This window comes from Capricornis sumatraensis, chromosome 19 (assembly GCF_032405125.1).
Source record: "Capricornis sumatraensis isolate serow.1 chromosome 19, serow.2, whole genome shotgun sequence".
Lineage (NCBI taxonomy): Eukaryota > Metazoa > Chordata > Mammalia > Artiodactyla > Bovidae > Capricornis > Capricornis sumatraensis.
The window spans coordinates 73,845,348-73,859,146 of NC_091087.1; the positions used below are offsets into that span (position 1 = coordinate 73,845,348).

General features: G+C 57.6%; 2 protein-coding genes across 5 annotated transcripts in view; one reads left to right on the top strand and one right to left on the bottom strand.

Moving 5' to 3' along the window:
* Window positions 1-646, top strand: part of WDR20 (WD repeat domain 20) — a 66,013-nt gene extending 65,367 nt beyond the window's left edge. For all 4 annotated transcript variants that reach the window (XM_068990904.1, XM_068990905.1, XM_068990908.1 and 1 more), the window contains one exon: window positions 554-646. In XM_068990904.1, the coding sequence (XP_068847005.1) occupies window positions 554-607 (54 nt within the window). In that variant the 3' untranslated portion in view covers window positions 608-646. The remainder of the gene's footprint in view (window positions 1-553) is intronic.
* A 2,665-nt stretch (window positions 647-3,311) lies between these two features.
* MOK (MOK protein kinase) lies at window positions 3,312-10,175 on the bottom strand. The gene is made up of 8 exons (XM_068991332.1): window positions 10,114-10,175; window positions 9,940-9,988; window positions 8,192-8,370; window positions 6,728-6,829; window positions 5,819-5,992; window positions 4,724-4,844; window positions 3,565-3,753; window positions 3,312-3,486 (listed from the first exon to the last, which is right to left on the bottom strand). Exons 1-8 carry the CDS (start codon window positions 10,158-10,160, stop codon window positions 3,406-3,408), a joined length of 942 nt encoding a protein of 313 aa, XP_068847433.1. The 5' UTR covers window positions 10,161-10,175; the 3' UTR covers window positions 3,312-3,405.
* Between the last annotated feature and the right edge of the window lie 3,624 nt (window positions 10,176-13,799).

Genomic DNA, 13,799 nt, shown 5'->3' on the forward strand with positions numbered 1-13,799 from the left:
GAGGCTCAGCCCTCTCAGGTTCATCTTGAGCTCGGAGGGCCTCCTGCCCCCCGCCAGAGGGGCGCCGCCATCACCACCCTCAGAGAGCAGAGCAAACGCCTTTTAAGAAATGCCACTAGGCTCTGTTTCTGGGGAACGCTGGCTCTGGGGGACAGGGCGCAGGCTCTGGGCCGTGCTTGGCGAGCTCGCCTGGGGGCTGGGGAACCCCTCGGCGGCCCCAGGCTGCAGCCCCTGGGGAGGCCAGTGAACAGCCCCTGCCCCCAGGAGGTGCCCCTCGCCTTTGCGCAGCGATGCTCAAAGCACCCAGGCCCTGAGAGACCACCCTCTTGCCCTGGCCAGCCCTTCCCAAAGCGTGCCCGCCGAGCAGCTCAGCGGCCTCCCCCGAGTTAGGGACTAGATACATGGACATGGAGGGGGCCTGTGAGAAACGCTGGCTCCCAAACCGACACGAGGCCGGTCGTGGCCCCGGGACGCTGCTGGAAGGGCTGAGTGACTGTGGCTGTCTCTGCCACCCTGTGTTTTGCTGGATTAATGGAAACTGCTTTGTTTGCAGGGTTTACTGTCAGCCCCAAACCAGGCCACTTCTCCAGGTGGAACTGTAGTGTAGCGACCCCACGCCTGCTCGGACATCCTCGCCCCGGTCCGCGTCTCGAGGGAGCAGCCAAGGCGCAGCGCCGGCTGCGTGGGACCTTCAGCAGCGCTGCGTGGAGGGCAGGCCACAAGGAGGAGCTCAGCGGGGCACGGTGCTGCGCACCCCAACAAGTTGTTTCCCGTTTTAAACCATTCTTTTGGGGTTGCAGTAAAAAATGAGAAATGAGGTTTTCTTGCTTTTTACTCTTAAAATACAATGTAATTAAAATGTTATATATATATATAAAATTATACATATAAACAGTGTAAAATAAAAATATTTCTTGGACAAGAAATCCCCTTAAATCCAACTGTTTATAAATAGTACTTCCCTGCTTCTGCACTATTTTTAATACTTTAGGTGGTCAGGAGACAACCTGGAATGCACTCATAAAAGTTGTTAAAGTTATTTCTTGTAATTCAGGAAGACAAATGCTGCAATCATAGATTTTTAAAAATTGTTTGCACTTAAAATAGCTTAATGCTGTTAAAAAGTTATTTTGAATATGGGTGTAGTGGACCACCAAGGTGTGGCACAAACATGCCCTTTTTTAATCTGTTAACATTTAATACTCTCGTTCCAATGCAGTCAGCTCTGTATTATATATAAAATAATGTAAGTCTGCAGTTGCGGAAAGGGTCACTTCAGCAAGTAATTTTCATCATTTAAGAGTAATATTTCTAATTCACACAAAGTTAATATTAAAGCTATCTTGAATATACCACTCGTCTGTCTTCTGTTAAACTGGCTCTAGCTTCACTGCGTTCCTGTTGTTGAGGTGCTCAGGCCACGTCCCTCGAGGCTCTCCAGCCAGTGAGATCGATTTCAGGCAGCTCTTGAACCCGCGGCTCACCTGGGGAGATCGCTGCTTCTCTGGCTGCTTCTTGCCACGTCCCCATCTTCAGCCGTGGTGGGCCGTGGTACGTGGGTGCCAACTCTGGTTTCAGCGAACCATTTTCTCCTTACAGCTTAAAGCCCAGAGCCCACCTTCTGTCGCTGAGAGATCTCACCCGCAACTCTCTCTACCGTTGTGTGTGAAAATGCTTTGTCACCCATGCGGTGGAAAGGCTAATGAGATGACTTGGGACTTTGATTTGGTTGAAACCAGCTGGTGAGCAGCTCTGAGCATAGGTCAGGCCCACACCTGCGTGCAGACTCTACAGGTGACTACAGTAATAACTGTGTAGCTGCCAAGCTGAGACCCTTTTGTCAAATCATACACAGTTGAGCCCTCTTCTGAAGGCCTTTATTCAGTCAGGCTCTAAACCATGGTGCCTAAAACACATTTCTCAGAGATCCCAGTAAACCAGGGGCACGTCCGAGTGATGTTAGCTAGAAAAGATGCGAACACACTCCACTCACTCCCCTGCCATCATCTGCGTGAGCGTCCCCACAGGATCACACTGCTGGGTGCGGGAAAACTCATCAGCGCAGTCTTGCTCCCTCCCCGAGAGGAGAGGAGGAAGGTTGGGGAGCCAGCTCTCTACCGCCGCCTCGCCGCACAGCAGGTCGGGTCTATGTGGACAGAGACCACCGCTGCTCGGGCAGCAGGGCAGGTGGCCGCCTGTGCCCCGGAGGCCTGGCCAGTGCTGGCCCACGGGGCGCAGAGCCCTGGAAGGCGGGGGGGCCCTGGGGCAGCAGGACTGTGCTCCTCAAACCCGGGAGAGCAGGCCCACCTGCTGACACCAAAAGAGGAGCCCCCCGGGGGCCCAGGGACCGCACAGCCCTGCCCGGGAGCCCAGCCCAGCGCCACGCTGGGGGACAGGTGCAGAGTCACTCCACGGAGCCCTTCACGTCTCTGTATTTAAAGTGGGTCACGACGCCCCTGAACTGCCCTTAGAGCTGCCCTCAGAGCTGCCCTCGCTCTGAGCAGGCCCCATCCCCAGCCACTCCCTCATCTGCTGAGCCCTCGGAGCCCCCGGCTCCCGCCCCCTCCCTGGACATGGACCCCGGGCCCTCTGCTGTTCTCCACCCAACGCCACCCTCACATGGGAGGGCCCTGAAGCCAGCCCCTCCCCCTGCTCCCAGGCCCCGTGAAACACCAGCCCTCTGCCCCCCTCCCCTGGGCCCCGTGAAACGCCAGCCCCTTGCCCCAGCCCCGCTGTCCATCCCTCCCACCCACCCCCCACTTTCCGCGGCCACCGCTGCTCTGCCCTGCCCCCCCACCAGGGGAAACAGGTGTCTTCTGCGCCCACTTACTGCCCTAGGGCCGCGTGCTGGCCTGGGCGCTGCCCTCAGGAGGTGATCAGGTGAGCCGGGCACTGCGCCCGTCTCCCCAGCAGAGCCAGTGCCCCTGACGCGCCCACAGAAGTCAGGATAAAGGACGGTCAGGACACGCATTCAACTCGGCAAACAGGAGGACACCGTGAGGACAGCTTACTCTTTAATAAAATCAGGGGTCTCCGGCGGTACAATCCGGAAGCTGAACTGCGCTAAACGCGAGCGCTGATGGACTACAGACACGCGGAGCCCGCGGTGAAGCCACAGCCTGAACAGCACATGATGACAGTAGAGTCTCTCTCTTCTGATTCATACAAAAGTTACAAAATATCCCTGCCCCGAACCCTTACATCATGGAAATGAAGTAAAACCCTAGAAGGAGACGGTTTTGCAGATGTATTAGACTGGAACACAGTCAAGCCGCTCTCTGGACACGGCTGTCCTGGTGCGGGTCTGGGGGCGGCGCTCCCGGGACAGGACGCCCAGCCCTGGGAGACCCTGCCCGCTCGCGGGCGCGGCGGCGGGGAGCCAGCCCGAGCAGGGCACCATGGCTCTCAGTAGCCCCCACCTCTGCGCTCTATCGTGGGCAGGCGGTACTGTTTCAGGCTGGGCTTGATGTCCTTCTGCGTGTCTGTCTGTCAGAGAGAGGGACAGACACTCAGTGGGGGCCAGGGTGGGCGGGAGCACAGGGTGGGGGGCTGCGGGATGCCCACCTTCTGGGCCGCACCGACGCACTTCAGGGGTCTCAGCAGCGGCACCTTCGGGAGGAACACTGACGGCAGGGCCGGGCTGGAGTAGGAGGCCAGCTTGGCCCCTCCGGACAGCTTCAGCCTGGGCAGCTCCATCAGGTAGGCCGGCCCCGGCCTCTGGGGGTGGTTCTCCTCTGGCCTTGGGGGCTGTTTCTAGAAACAGGAGAAGGCCAGATGAGCACAGGATGCCAAGCCCTTTGCGGGAATTAGGCAGGGCAACGGGGGCGCCCTTACTGCTCCTGCCTCGCACAATTCTGGGCCGTGAGGTGGGACCACACGGTGACTGGACAACACACACCATGTCCCAGGCAGAAACTCGGGGGGCCGCTCCCAGGCCAGGCCTGCGTGGACGGTGGTGGGGGTGCGGGGTGCGGGGTGCGGTCTCGCTTCCTGCTCTAACCCCTTGGGGTTGGCCGCGTGGCCTGCAGCCTGCTTCTGTGTGGCCAGTGAGCTAGTGGGTTTCGCAGCTTTTAATGGCTGAAGAGAATTTCCCGGCATGCGAAAACCGTATGAGGCGTGGGCGCGGTCGCCTCCTGGAGGAGCACACAGGCCGGACCCGGGGTCCCGCTCTCTGGAGGGCAGCCTGGCCGCAGGGACACCTGCGTCCTCAGCCCCCGGCAGATGGACCCTCAATAAACGGCAGCCGGGCAGTCACCACAGAGCTCGGTGCCTGCCCACAGCTGTGAAGGGGGCTCGGGGCCTGAAGGGAAAGGTGAGGCTCTCACAAGGAGAAGCCACAGCTGCTAAAAGCGTGCGCAGCAACCGCCGGTGGCCCGCTGCTCCTGCAGGGCTCAGCAGCCAAGGGGTCACCTGCCCAGGGGTGGCTTCCCTGCGCCCCCAGCTAGGGTGGTCTGAGGGACACGACAAGGTGACCGGCGCTGGGTCTGGGTGCAGCCTGGCCCTGGGGGTGGGAGGACCCGCCCCGCAAGGCTGTGGAAGGAGCTGGTGGGCAGCAAGGGCGGGGGCCATGGGAGCCGGTGCCCACCCCCGGTATGTGCAGACGCTGTCTGGCTTGGTGGCAGGTCGATGATGGCCCCTCCAGGGGGCTGGGGGCCCTCCAGGGCGTCTGTCTGGGAGACACGGGGGGTGCCTGGGGCCGTTGGCTCCCCCGGTCACACAGTACCTGCTTCCGGCCCTCCTGCGCCGTCTGCCAGGTGCTGCTGAGCTCTGGGGCTGTGGGGCACTCGGGGAAGGGAGCAGGGGCCTTCCACCTGGCCCTTGCCAGCGCCTGCTTCTCAGCCACCCTGTGGGGAACACAGAAGGGCGCCTCTCTTGAAAACCCACCGTGGCGTCTGCCGCCTCCACTCCCCTGCCTCGCTCACACACATCTCACCCGCTGACCGCCAGGGAGCTCACCCCTTCTCTGCATCAGCCTGACAGCCTCTGGGCTCCACACAGAGGGGTGGTCAGGTGCCCCGGCGCAGGCACTGCCCATGTCGGGCACCACCCAGCTCACTCTGGAGCCTCACAGCGAGCAGGCTCACCCCACTAGCCCCTTCTGCTCTGACTCGCTGGGCTAAACATTGGAGCCTTGACCTCGACTGAAAGGCGGCCACAGGCCCTCCTTCTACCCTCCCTGATGCCACTAGCCTCCTTTTGGAGAAAAGGGCCAAAGAGGAGCGAGGGGTGGGTTCCCAGAGGTACGGGCACTGTTCCTGGGACCACCTTACCCCTCCACATCCCCCAGGCCCCCGCACCCCCCCCACCCGGCCCCTCCGCAACCCCTTCCCGGCCCCTCCGCAACCCCTCCCCGGCCCCTCCGCACCCCTCCCCGGCCCCTCCACACCCCCGCCCCCGGCCCCTCTGCATGCCCCATGAGCCCTCCACACCCCCTCCCCGGCCCCCCCGCGCCCCCACCCCGCCCCTCCGCACCCCCTCCCCGGCCCCCCCGCGTCCCCACCCCGCCCCTCCGCACCCCCTCCCCGGCCCCCCCGCGCCCCCACCCCGCCCCTCCGCACCCCCTCCCCGGCCCCCCCGCACCCCCACCCCGCCCCTCCACATGCCCCCCAGCCCCTCCACACCCCCTCCCTGTGCCCCCGGCCCGCACCCCCCCCCCGGCCCCTCCACATGCCCCCCAGCCCCTCCACACCCCCTCCCTGTGCCCCCGGCCCCTCCGCGTGCCCCCCAGCCCCTATGCACCCCCTCCCCAGCCCCTCCGCTTGCCGCCCCCCCCCCCCCCGCCCCTCTGCATTCCCCTTGGCCGCAGCACGGCGCCCACCTCTGCTCCTGGAAGTAGGGGTGCTGCAGGGCCTGGTGGGCAGTGATTCTCTCGTCGGGATCATAGGCCACCATGGCATGCAGGAGGGAGAGGCATTGCGGGGACAGACTGGTGGTCAGTAGAGGTATCCCTGATCCCTTTTTAAAAGGAAAATCAAAACTCATAGCTCTCGACCTGCATTAAAAGCCCAATGATAATACACGGTCACGCCGCCATTTAGAGCACGTGGCCGGTCCAGCGTCAAGACTGCACAGGGGCCTGCGCAGAAGGGAACAGTCCACGCTCTAACAGTGGGGCGGGGAGGCACAGCGGCGTCCAGACTCCGCGCAGAGAGGCGCTCAGGGAGCCGCAGCCCTGGGCTCGGTTGCCGCCCCGTGCCCCGGGCAGCGCTGGCCCCAGGAGAGGGGCGGTCTCTGCACTGCCACTGCTTTTCCTGCGAACCGAAAACTGCTCCACGACATTAAATCTGTTTTTAAAACGGGTGTGTGTGTGTGAAATCTCGTACTCAAGATAAGAAAACTTTCCCTTGAAAAGACTAATAGCACATTCCCACCAAAGAAGGAAGTAAAATTTAAAAAAAGAACAAGACTCCAACAGAGTTGTCATCTCCCTACCTTCCTAGCATCTGGGAGCTGCTGGGTGCTGCCCGCCCCTCACGTCGCCGGGGACCCCCAAGAGCCCGGCTCCCCCAAGTCCCCGCCCAGGGGTCAGTGTGGCAGGGCGCCGGGCGGAGCTGCCCCAGGCCAGGCGTGCGGCCTGTGCTGGGAGCCGTCCTCACCCGAGACTCTGAGGTCCTAGTGAACCCCCCAGGGACGCCTCTCCACTGCCTGGGCCGAGCGGGCTGTGCTGAGGCCGTGGGGAACGGCAGCGGGGCGAGCCCTGGGGCGGGGGCCGGGGGCCTGCACTCACTGCTTGAACTTGGTGAGGGTCTTCTCAGGAGGCGAGCCCATGACGTCGTGGATCCTGGAGATCTGGTCCAGCTCGTTGGCTCCGGGGAAGAGCGGCTGCAGGCTGGGCGGGATCAAGGCTGCCATCAGGGCCCCGACCCTCGCGGCGGCAGAGGGACCTCCAGCACGCACCCCGCCCACCCCCGCCCCGGGCCTTCCTCCTCCACTGTCCCCACGTCGGAGTCCTAAGGCACAGAGCCCACCCCCAAACCTGCACAGACGGGTCTCCACCAACTGCGAGAGGAAACCCCCAGCACCTCTCGCCACGGGGGAGCGCTGTCAACAGCAGTTCAGGCTGGGTCAGGCCAGATTGCGTGGACAAACGAGGTCCACGGAGCGTTTTGGTTTCAGAGCCTTCACAGACTTGGGAGTCGTGGCTAAAAGGGCTCTGGCGCCTCTCACCTCCCTCCAAACTGGCTCAGGCGACTTTGTGCTGTGCTTAGTCCCACAGTCGTGCCTGACTCTCTGCGACCCCCGTGGACTGTAGCCCCCAGGCTCCTCTGTCCAGGGGATTCTCCAGGCAAGAGTACTGGAGTGGGTTGCCATGCCCTCCTCCAGGGGAACATCCTGATGTGAGGACTGAACCCGGGTCTCCCACATGGCAGGCAGATTCTTTACCATCTGAGCCACCGGGGAAGCCGAGGGACTTAAGTACATGAGAAAAGACCATCTGTTGTAACTTCAGCATCAGTGAAACCACAAGTCTCCTTTCCAAAAATAACAGTTACTTACCAACAGGAAGGCCTAGAGTCAGAGGCTGCGCCCTCAAGGGCCTGTGCATGCACCAAGGGGTCAGGGGAGCAGGTGGCCGTGGACGCCCTGGGTCCTCCTGCCTTGCTGGTACTGTTCTGACCAGCGTCACTCTGACGGAAATCACCTCTCCCACACCCTGGCCCCGTCCTTCCTGACCCGCTGGAGCAGGAGGGTGTGCCCCCCTCCTCCTTGCCCGGCCTCTGCTGTGGCCTTGCTCCGTCCAGCGGTGGAGCCGAGGCTGGGGTGAGGGCAGCACGCTCAGGGTTGGAGCGCTCTAGACTCCAGCTCCTCCTCACCCCGGGGCCTGAGCGCCCACAGGAATGACTGAACTCCGAGGGCAGGCTAGGGGGCATGGCCCCCACTCCCCATGGCAGGCCCCACACGGCGCAGGAAGCACGCCCTGGCTCCATTCCTCCTCGGGCTTCACCGGTTCTACTGCTGATGAGGCCACACGGAGAGGCCCGGCCACCCGGGGCCCAGCGGCCGGTGGGAGAGAAGCAACTGACAGTGTTCCGCCCTCCACGCTGGGCAAGCAAGGAGAGCGTTCTGGCCGCTTCTTGTCAGGTTCCATAGCAGCCAGGACACCAGAAGGGCTGTTCCAGGGGCACAGGAGAGGGTTGCAGGGGGGGCCTGGCGGGAAGCCACTGGCTGCGCCCCCCGGGGCCCAGCGTACCTGGCCATCTCGTAGAGCACGCAGCCCGCGCTCCACAGGTCCATCTTGAAGCCGTAGCAGCCGTCGGTGAGGAGGCACTCAGGGGCCCGGTACCAGCGGGTGGAGATGTACTCGGTGTACGGCTGCTTCGAGTAGACGCTCCGGCACGACCCAAAGTCCCCGAGCTTCAGGACATCCCGCTGCGAGCGGGGAGACATGGGGACAGGGAACGTCTCACCAAGCAGTGACCGTCACGCGGGCCATTCCCGGCACTGGCGCGCTAACACAAGGGCACCTGGCATCTAAACGAGCTTGTAGACCAGAGTGCCGGCTCTGTAAGCACCTGAAGCTGCCGCTAACCCATGAGGAAGTGGGGTCTCTATCCAGCGGATCACATTTACAAATATTCTGGCTGTGTTTTATAGACATTTCAAAATATCTGCAAATCATCTACGGGCTGTGCAAATGTTTAAGTCACAGTGTAAGTCTACAGATGAATTCTATACCCTGGTCATATCCCCCATTATGCCTCAAACAGGTTTCAGGGTATTTCTTCCCTCTTCTTTATCTCTCATACTGAAGTCGTAAAATGCATGCTGTCAATAAACATGAAGTCTCTGGCGGGCACCTGCAGCTACAGCCCACGTTAAACAGCACTTCTCTCGGCCACATGGTGAAGAGACCTACACTGACAGCCTCGTACCTCTGTCCCCATTCCCGATACATTCAACAAAAACTAAGACACATAAAAAGACAAGAAAAAACAGTCTGAAGAGGCACAGCATGCATCAAAACCAGACTCAGATACGGCACAGGTTTTAGAATTTTAGAATCACCAGACAGGAAACTAAAAAACAAGCAAACTATGATTAATTTAAGGGTTCCAGGGGAAAAAGAAGACAGCACGCAAGTTCAGGTGGGAAACGTAAGAAGAGAGATGGAAACCCTAAGAAAAAAGTCAAAATAAAACATCAGAAATAAAAAACACTGGAACAAAAATTTCAAATGACTTTGATAGGTTCATCAATAGACTAAACAGCCAAGGGAAGAGTCAGTGAGCTTGAAGACATGCCAACAGGAAACTTCCCAAACTGAAATGCAAAGCAACAGAAGAACATCAGAAACAGAACCAGCATCCAGGAGCTGTGAGACAACTTCAAAAGCCGTGGCACACACACTACAACGTGGACCAATCTCAGAGAAACGCGGCTGAGTGAAAGAAGTCAGATCACAGAGAGGTATGTACCATGTAATTCCATTTACAGAACATTCTAGAAGACACACACTAATTCTGTTATGACAGTCAGCTTGTCTTTCCTGGGGACAAGGAACAGGAAGGCAAAGGCTACCAAAGGCAAGAGGAAGCTTCCTGGGGCAGCGGCTTTGCTTGGCGACTGGGATGGTTTCATGGGTATATACAGATGCCCAAACCTAACAACGTGTACACTTAACACATGTACAGTTTAAGGGCTTTTGAGTGAGACAGATCTGAGCTCAAATCCTGTCTCTTCCCCTTTTATATTTACAGCGTTTAGAATAATTTATCAATAAATGGAATTAATTTTTATACACAGTATATAAGAAGGGTGCCTTTTTCCAGACGTACAGTTATGTTGATGGCATTTATTAATGATTTTTTTTTTCCAAACTGGAAGGGAAAAAAAAAAAATAACAAACATGACATCCATTGGGATTGAAAGCATATCCAGTGAAAAGTTTTTATATTCTGTCTTCATTCTGATATCAATTTTTCATATAAAAATTCTTACCTTTACTAATATATTTTCTGGTTTTACATCTCTGTGAAATATTCCATTTCTGCATTCAACATGAAAAGAAGGACAGAATTAATTGCACCTCACTCAGATTCTTTCACACTGCATTTTCTAATGAATGGTAGCGCATTTTATTAATCCGAAAGCCTCAAGCCTCCACGTGCATACCTGTGCATGTGGTCCAAGGACTTACACAGCTGGTACATATAGAGCATAATCTTTTTCTCTGATAACGGGTGTCTTCTTCCTGTGCAATCAAGGAAACAGCCAAACATGGTCACCAATATCCCTGTTTTTTAAATAAAACACAATCCATTTTTAATAATGTGCAAGAATTTCTAATTTTCTCAGTGAAAACCAGAATGGAATAGCTCTAGGAAATACGCAGTCCATCTACAAAATATGCCATGTAGAATTCTACATACCGACACGATTTCATCCAGAATCGCCCGGCCCCAGGCCTTCTCTGCAATGAGAAAGGTGCTGGGCGGTCACCCAGGGGCACTCGGTCTGGGGGGCCTCCGCACAGGCTCAGGAAGGCCTGCAGGGCACACTCCTCCACACTGTGACTCGAGCTGGCAGGCCACATGCGTGCATGCGCCCTCAGTCATGTCCCACTCTTTGCGACCCCATGGACTGCAGCCCGCCAGCTCCTTTGTCCGGAATTTACCAAGCAAGAATACTGGAGTGGGTTGCCATTTCCTGTTTCAGGAGATCTTCCCAATCCAGGGATCGAACCTGTATCTCCTGTGTCTCCTGCACTGGCAGGCGGGGTGGGTTCTTTACCGCTGAGCCAACCTGGGAAGCCCGAGATGGCAGGAGTCAGCTGCAAATCCAGCATTTTCCTCAGCTTCCTGTCTAGATGGAGATTTCCGTCTTTAAGGGAATAGATCACAGTTTCTTTTCTTTTTTTTCTGCTGTACTTCCCGGCATATGGGATCTTGTTTCCTGGCAGGGACTGAACCGGCGCCCCTTGCAGTGGAAGCGTGACGTCTTAACCACTGGCCACCAGGGAAGCCCCAGAAGTACGTTCTCTTAATTGAAGAAGACCAATGACCGAATTGCACAGCCCACACACTCCTTTCACAAAAGGGAGCAGTCCCTGCCACCGCTGACCACGCCCTGCAGCACACCGGGCATCCATCCACACAGCCTGCAACCTACACCCTCCTCACTCCTGCACTGTCCATGATGTTCTAGAACCCCGCACATCACACTCCAGTCCCACGGAGTACTGCGGGCCATGGGGTCCCAAAGAGGCGGACTCGACTTAGCAACTGAAAGACGACCAGCAGCACAGACACCTGCGTTCTTGAAGATGTCATGTTTTGTTTGATTTTAATCTCAGAGGCCTGTGTTTCTAGGTCATTAGGCTTTAAATATGAGAAACACATACTCTCACCTAACAATTCAGAGAGCCAACACGTGTACATGGCCCACTTGACATTTTTGGTCCTAAGTTTGCAATTTCTGTTGAAAAATTAATGTTTTCTTTTTCTCGCATAACAAGGATGTTTATGTTAATCATAGAAAGTAATAATTTACAAAATGTCTAAGTGGAGTGAATTTTTCCATGTCATCTTTTTATTCTGTTTCACATCAGTTTTCCACAATTTAAAAGAAATTAAAACCAAGATTGTGGGCTTCCCACAGCTTGAGGAACTCTGTAATTTTATCGATTATCTATACAAAGGTGAGAAGAAAGCAAAATTTCCGCTGTCACCCGTGAGGCTGGCTCAAGCGTTGTCAGGCTCTGTCCCCTCTGTCCTCGCTGCCACAGATGAGGCGGGCTCCCCAGACCCCAGGGGCAGACGCCCCCCCGGCTCAGGGCCCCCAGTCCCTCAGGGCTGGTGAAGACAGTGACTGCTCCCCATCCCCGCTTGGCACGTCTGGTTCAGCAGGTCTGCGGTGGGGCCCTGAAAGCTGCCTTTCCAACGAGTGCCCAGAACCAGCTGCGGGGCCTGGCTGCGCGCCTCGGGAACCACGTCCCACGCCTCGCTCTCGCTGCCGGGACGCCCCCGCCCCATCCCCTTCTCCTGCTTCTGGTCGTGCTCACACCGCTCTGTTCCTAGAAGCACCCTTCCCAGCCACAGCCACACAGCCACATCCTAGTTACAGCATAAAGCTGTCCTCACATTCATCAGAACCTGAACTCAGGGAAGGTGGCCTCTTTCAGGGAAAGTCTACTGCATCCAATCTTTATAATCGCCCAGGGATCTCCCACCAGGCAGATTCCAAGGCCCAGGCCCAGACCAAGGGAATCACTAGGGATCTCCCACCAGGCAGATTCCAAGGCCCAGGCCCAGACCAAGGGAATCACTAGGGGTCTCCCATCAGGCAGATTCCAAGGCCCAGGCCTAGACCAAGGGAATCACTAGGGGTCTCCCATCAGGAAGATTCCAAGGCCCAGGCCCAGACCAAGGGAATCACTAGGGGTCTCCCACCAGGCAGATTCCAAGGCCCAGGCCCAGACCAAGGGAATCACTAGGGGTCTCCCATCAGGAAGATTCCAAGGCCCAGGCCCAGACCAAGGGAATCACTAGGGGTCTCCCACCAGGCAGATTCCAAGGCCCAGGCCCAGACCAAGGGAATCACTAGGGATCTCCCACCAGGCAGATTCCAAGGCCCAGGACTAGACCAAGGGAATCACTAGGGGTCTCCCATCAGGCAGATTCCAAGGCCCAGGCCCAGACCAAGGGAATCACTAGGGGTCTCCCATCAGGCAGATTCCAAGGCCCAGGCCCAGACCAAGGGAATCACTAGGGATCTCCCATCAGGAAGATTCCAAGGCCCAGGACTAGACCAAGGGAATCACTAGGGGTCTCCCATCAGGCAGATTCCAAGGCCCAGGCCCAGACCAAGGGAATCACTAGGGATCTCCCACCAGGCAGATTCCAAGGCCCAGGCCTAGACCAAGGGAATCACTAGGGGTCTCCCACCAGGCAGATTCCAAGGCCCAGGACTAGACCAAGGGAATCACTAGGGGTCTCCCATCAGGCAGATTCCAAGGCCCAGGCCCAGACCAAGGGAATCACTAGGGGTCTCCCATCAGGCAGATTCCAAGGCCCAGGCCCAGACCAAGGGAATCACTAGGGATCTCCCATCAGGAAGATTCCAAGGCCCAGGACTAGACCAAGGGAATCACTAGGGGTCTCCCATCAGGCAGATTCCAAGGCCCAGGCCCAGACCAAGGGAATCACTAGGGGTCTCCCACCAGGCAGATTCCAAGGCCCAGGCCCAGACCAAGGGAATCACTAGGGGTCTCCCATCAGGAAGATTTCAAGGCCCAGGCCTAGACCAAGGGAATCACTAGGGGTCTCCCATCAGGCAGATTCCAAGGCCCAGGCCTAGACCAAGGGAATCACTAGGGATCTCCCATCAGGAAGATTCCAAGGCCCAGGACTAGACCAAGGGAATCACTAGAGATCTTTCATCAGGAAGATTCCAAGGCCCAGGCCTAGACCCAGGGAATCACTAGGGATCTTTCATCAAGCAGATTCCAAGGCCCAGGCCTAGACCCAGGGAATCACTAGGGATCTTTCACCAAGCAGATTCCAAGGCCCAGGCCTAGACCCAGGGAATCACTAGGGATCTTTCATCAAGCAGATTCCAAGGCCCAGGCCTAGACCCAGGGAATCACTAGGGATCTTTCACCAAGCAGATTCCAAGGCCCAGGCCTAGACCCAGGGAATCACTAGGGATCTTTCATGAAGCAAATTCCAAGGCCCAGGCCTAGACCCAGGGAATCACTAGGGATCTTTCATCAAGCAGATTCCAAGGCCCAGGCCTAGACCCAGGGAATCACTAGGGATCTTTCACGAAGCAGATTCCAAGGCCCAGGCCTAGAGCGAGGG

Bases quoted from the DNA above. Each gene is read 5' to 3' on its own strand.
- MOK (XM_068991332.1), bottom strand. From the start codon at position 10,160: ATGCTCTATATGTACCAGCTGTGTAAGTCCTTGGACCACATGCACAG. The intron at 5,993-6,727 runs GTGAGTGCAGGC...CTTTTAATGCAG, and splicing joins ACCCTCACCAAGTTCAAGCA to GTCGAGAGCTATGAGTTTTG. The intron at 3,487-3,564 runs GTGGGCATCCCG...TCTCTCTGACAG, and splicing joins GCGTCGGTGCGGCCCAGAAG to ACAGACACGCAGAAGGACAT.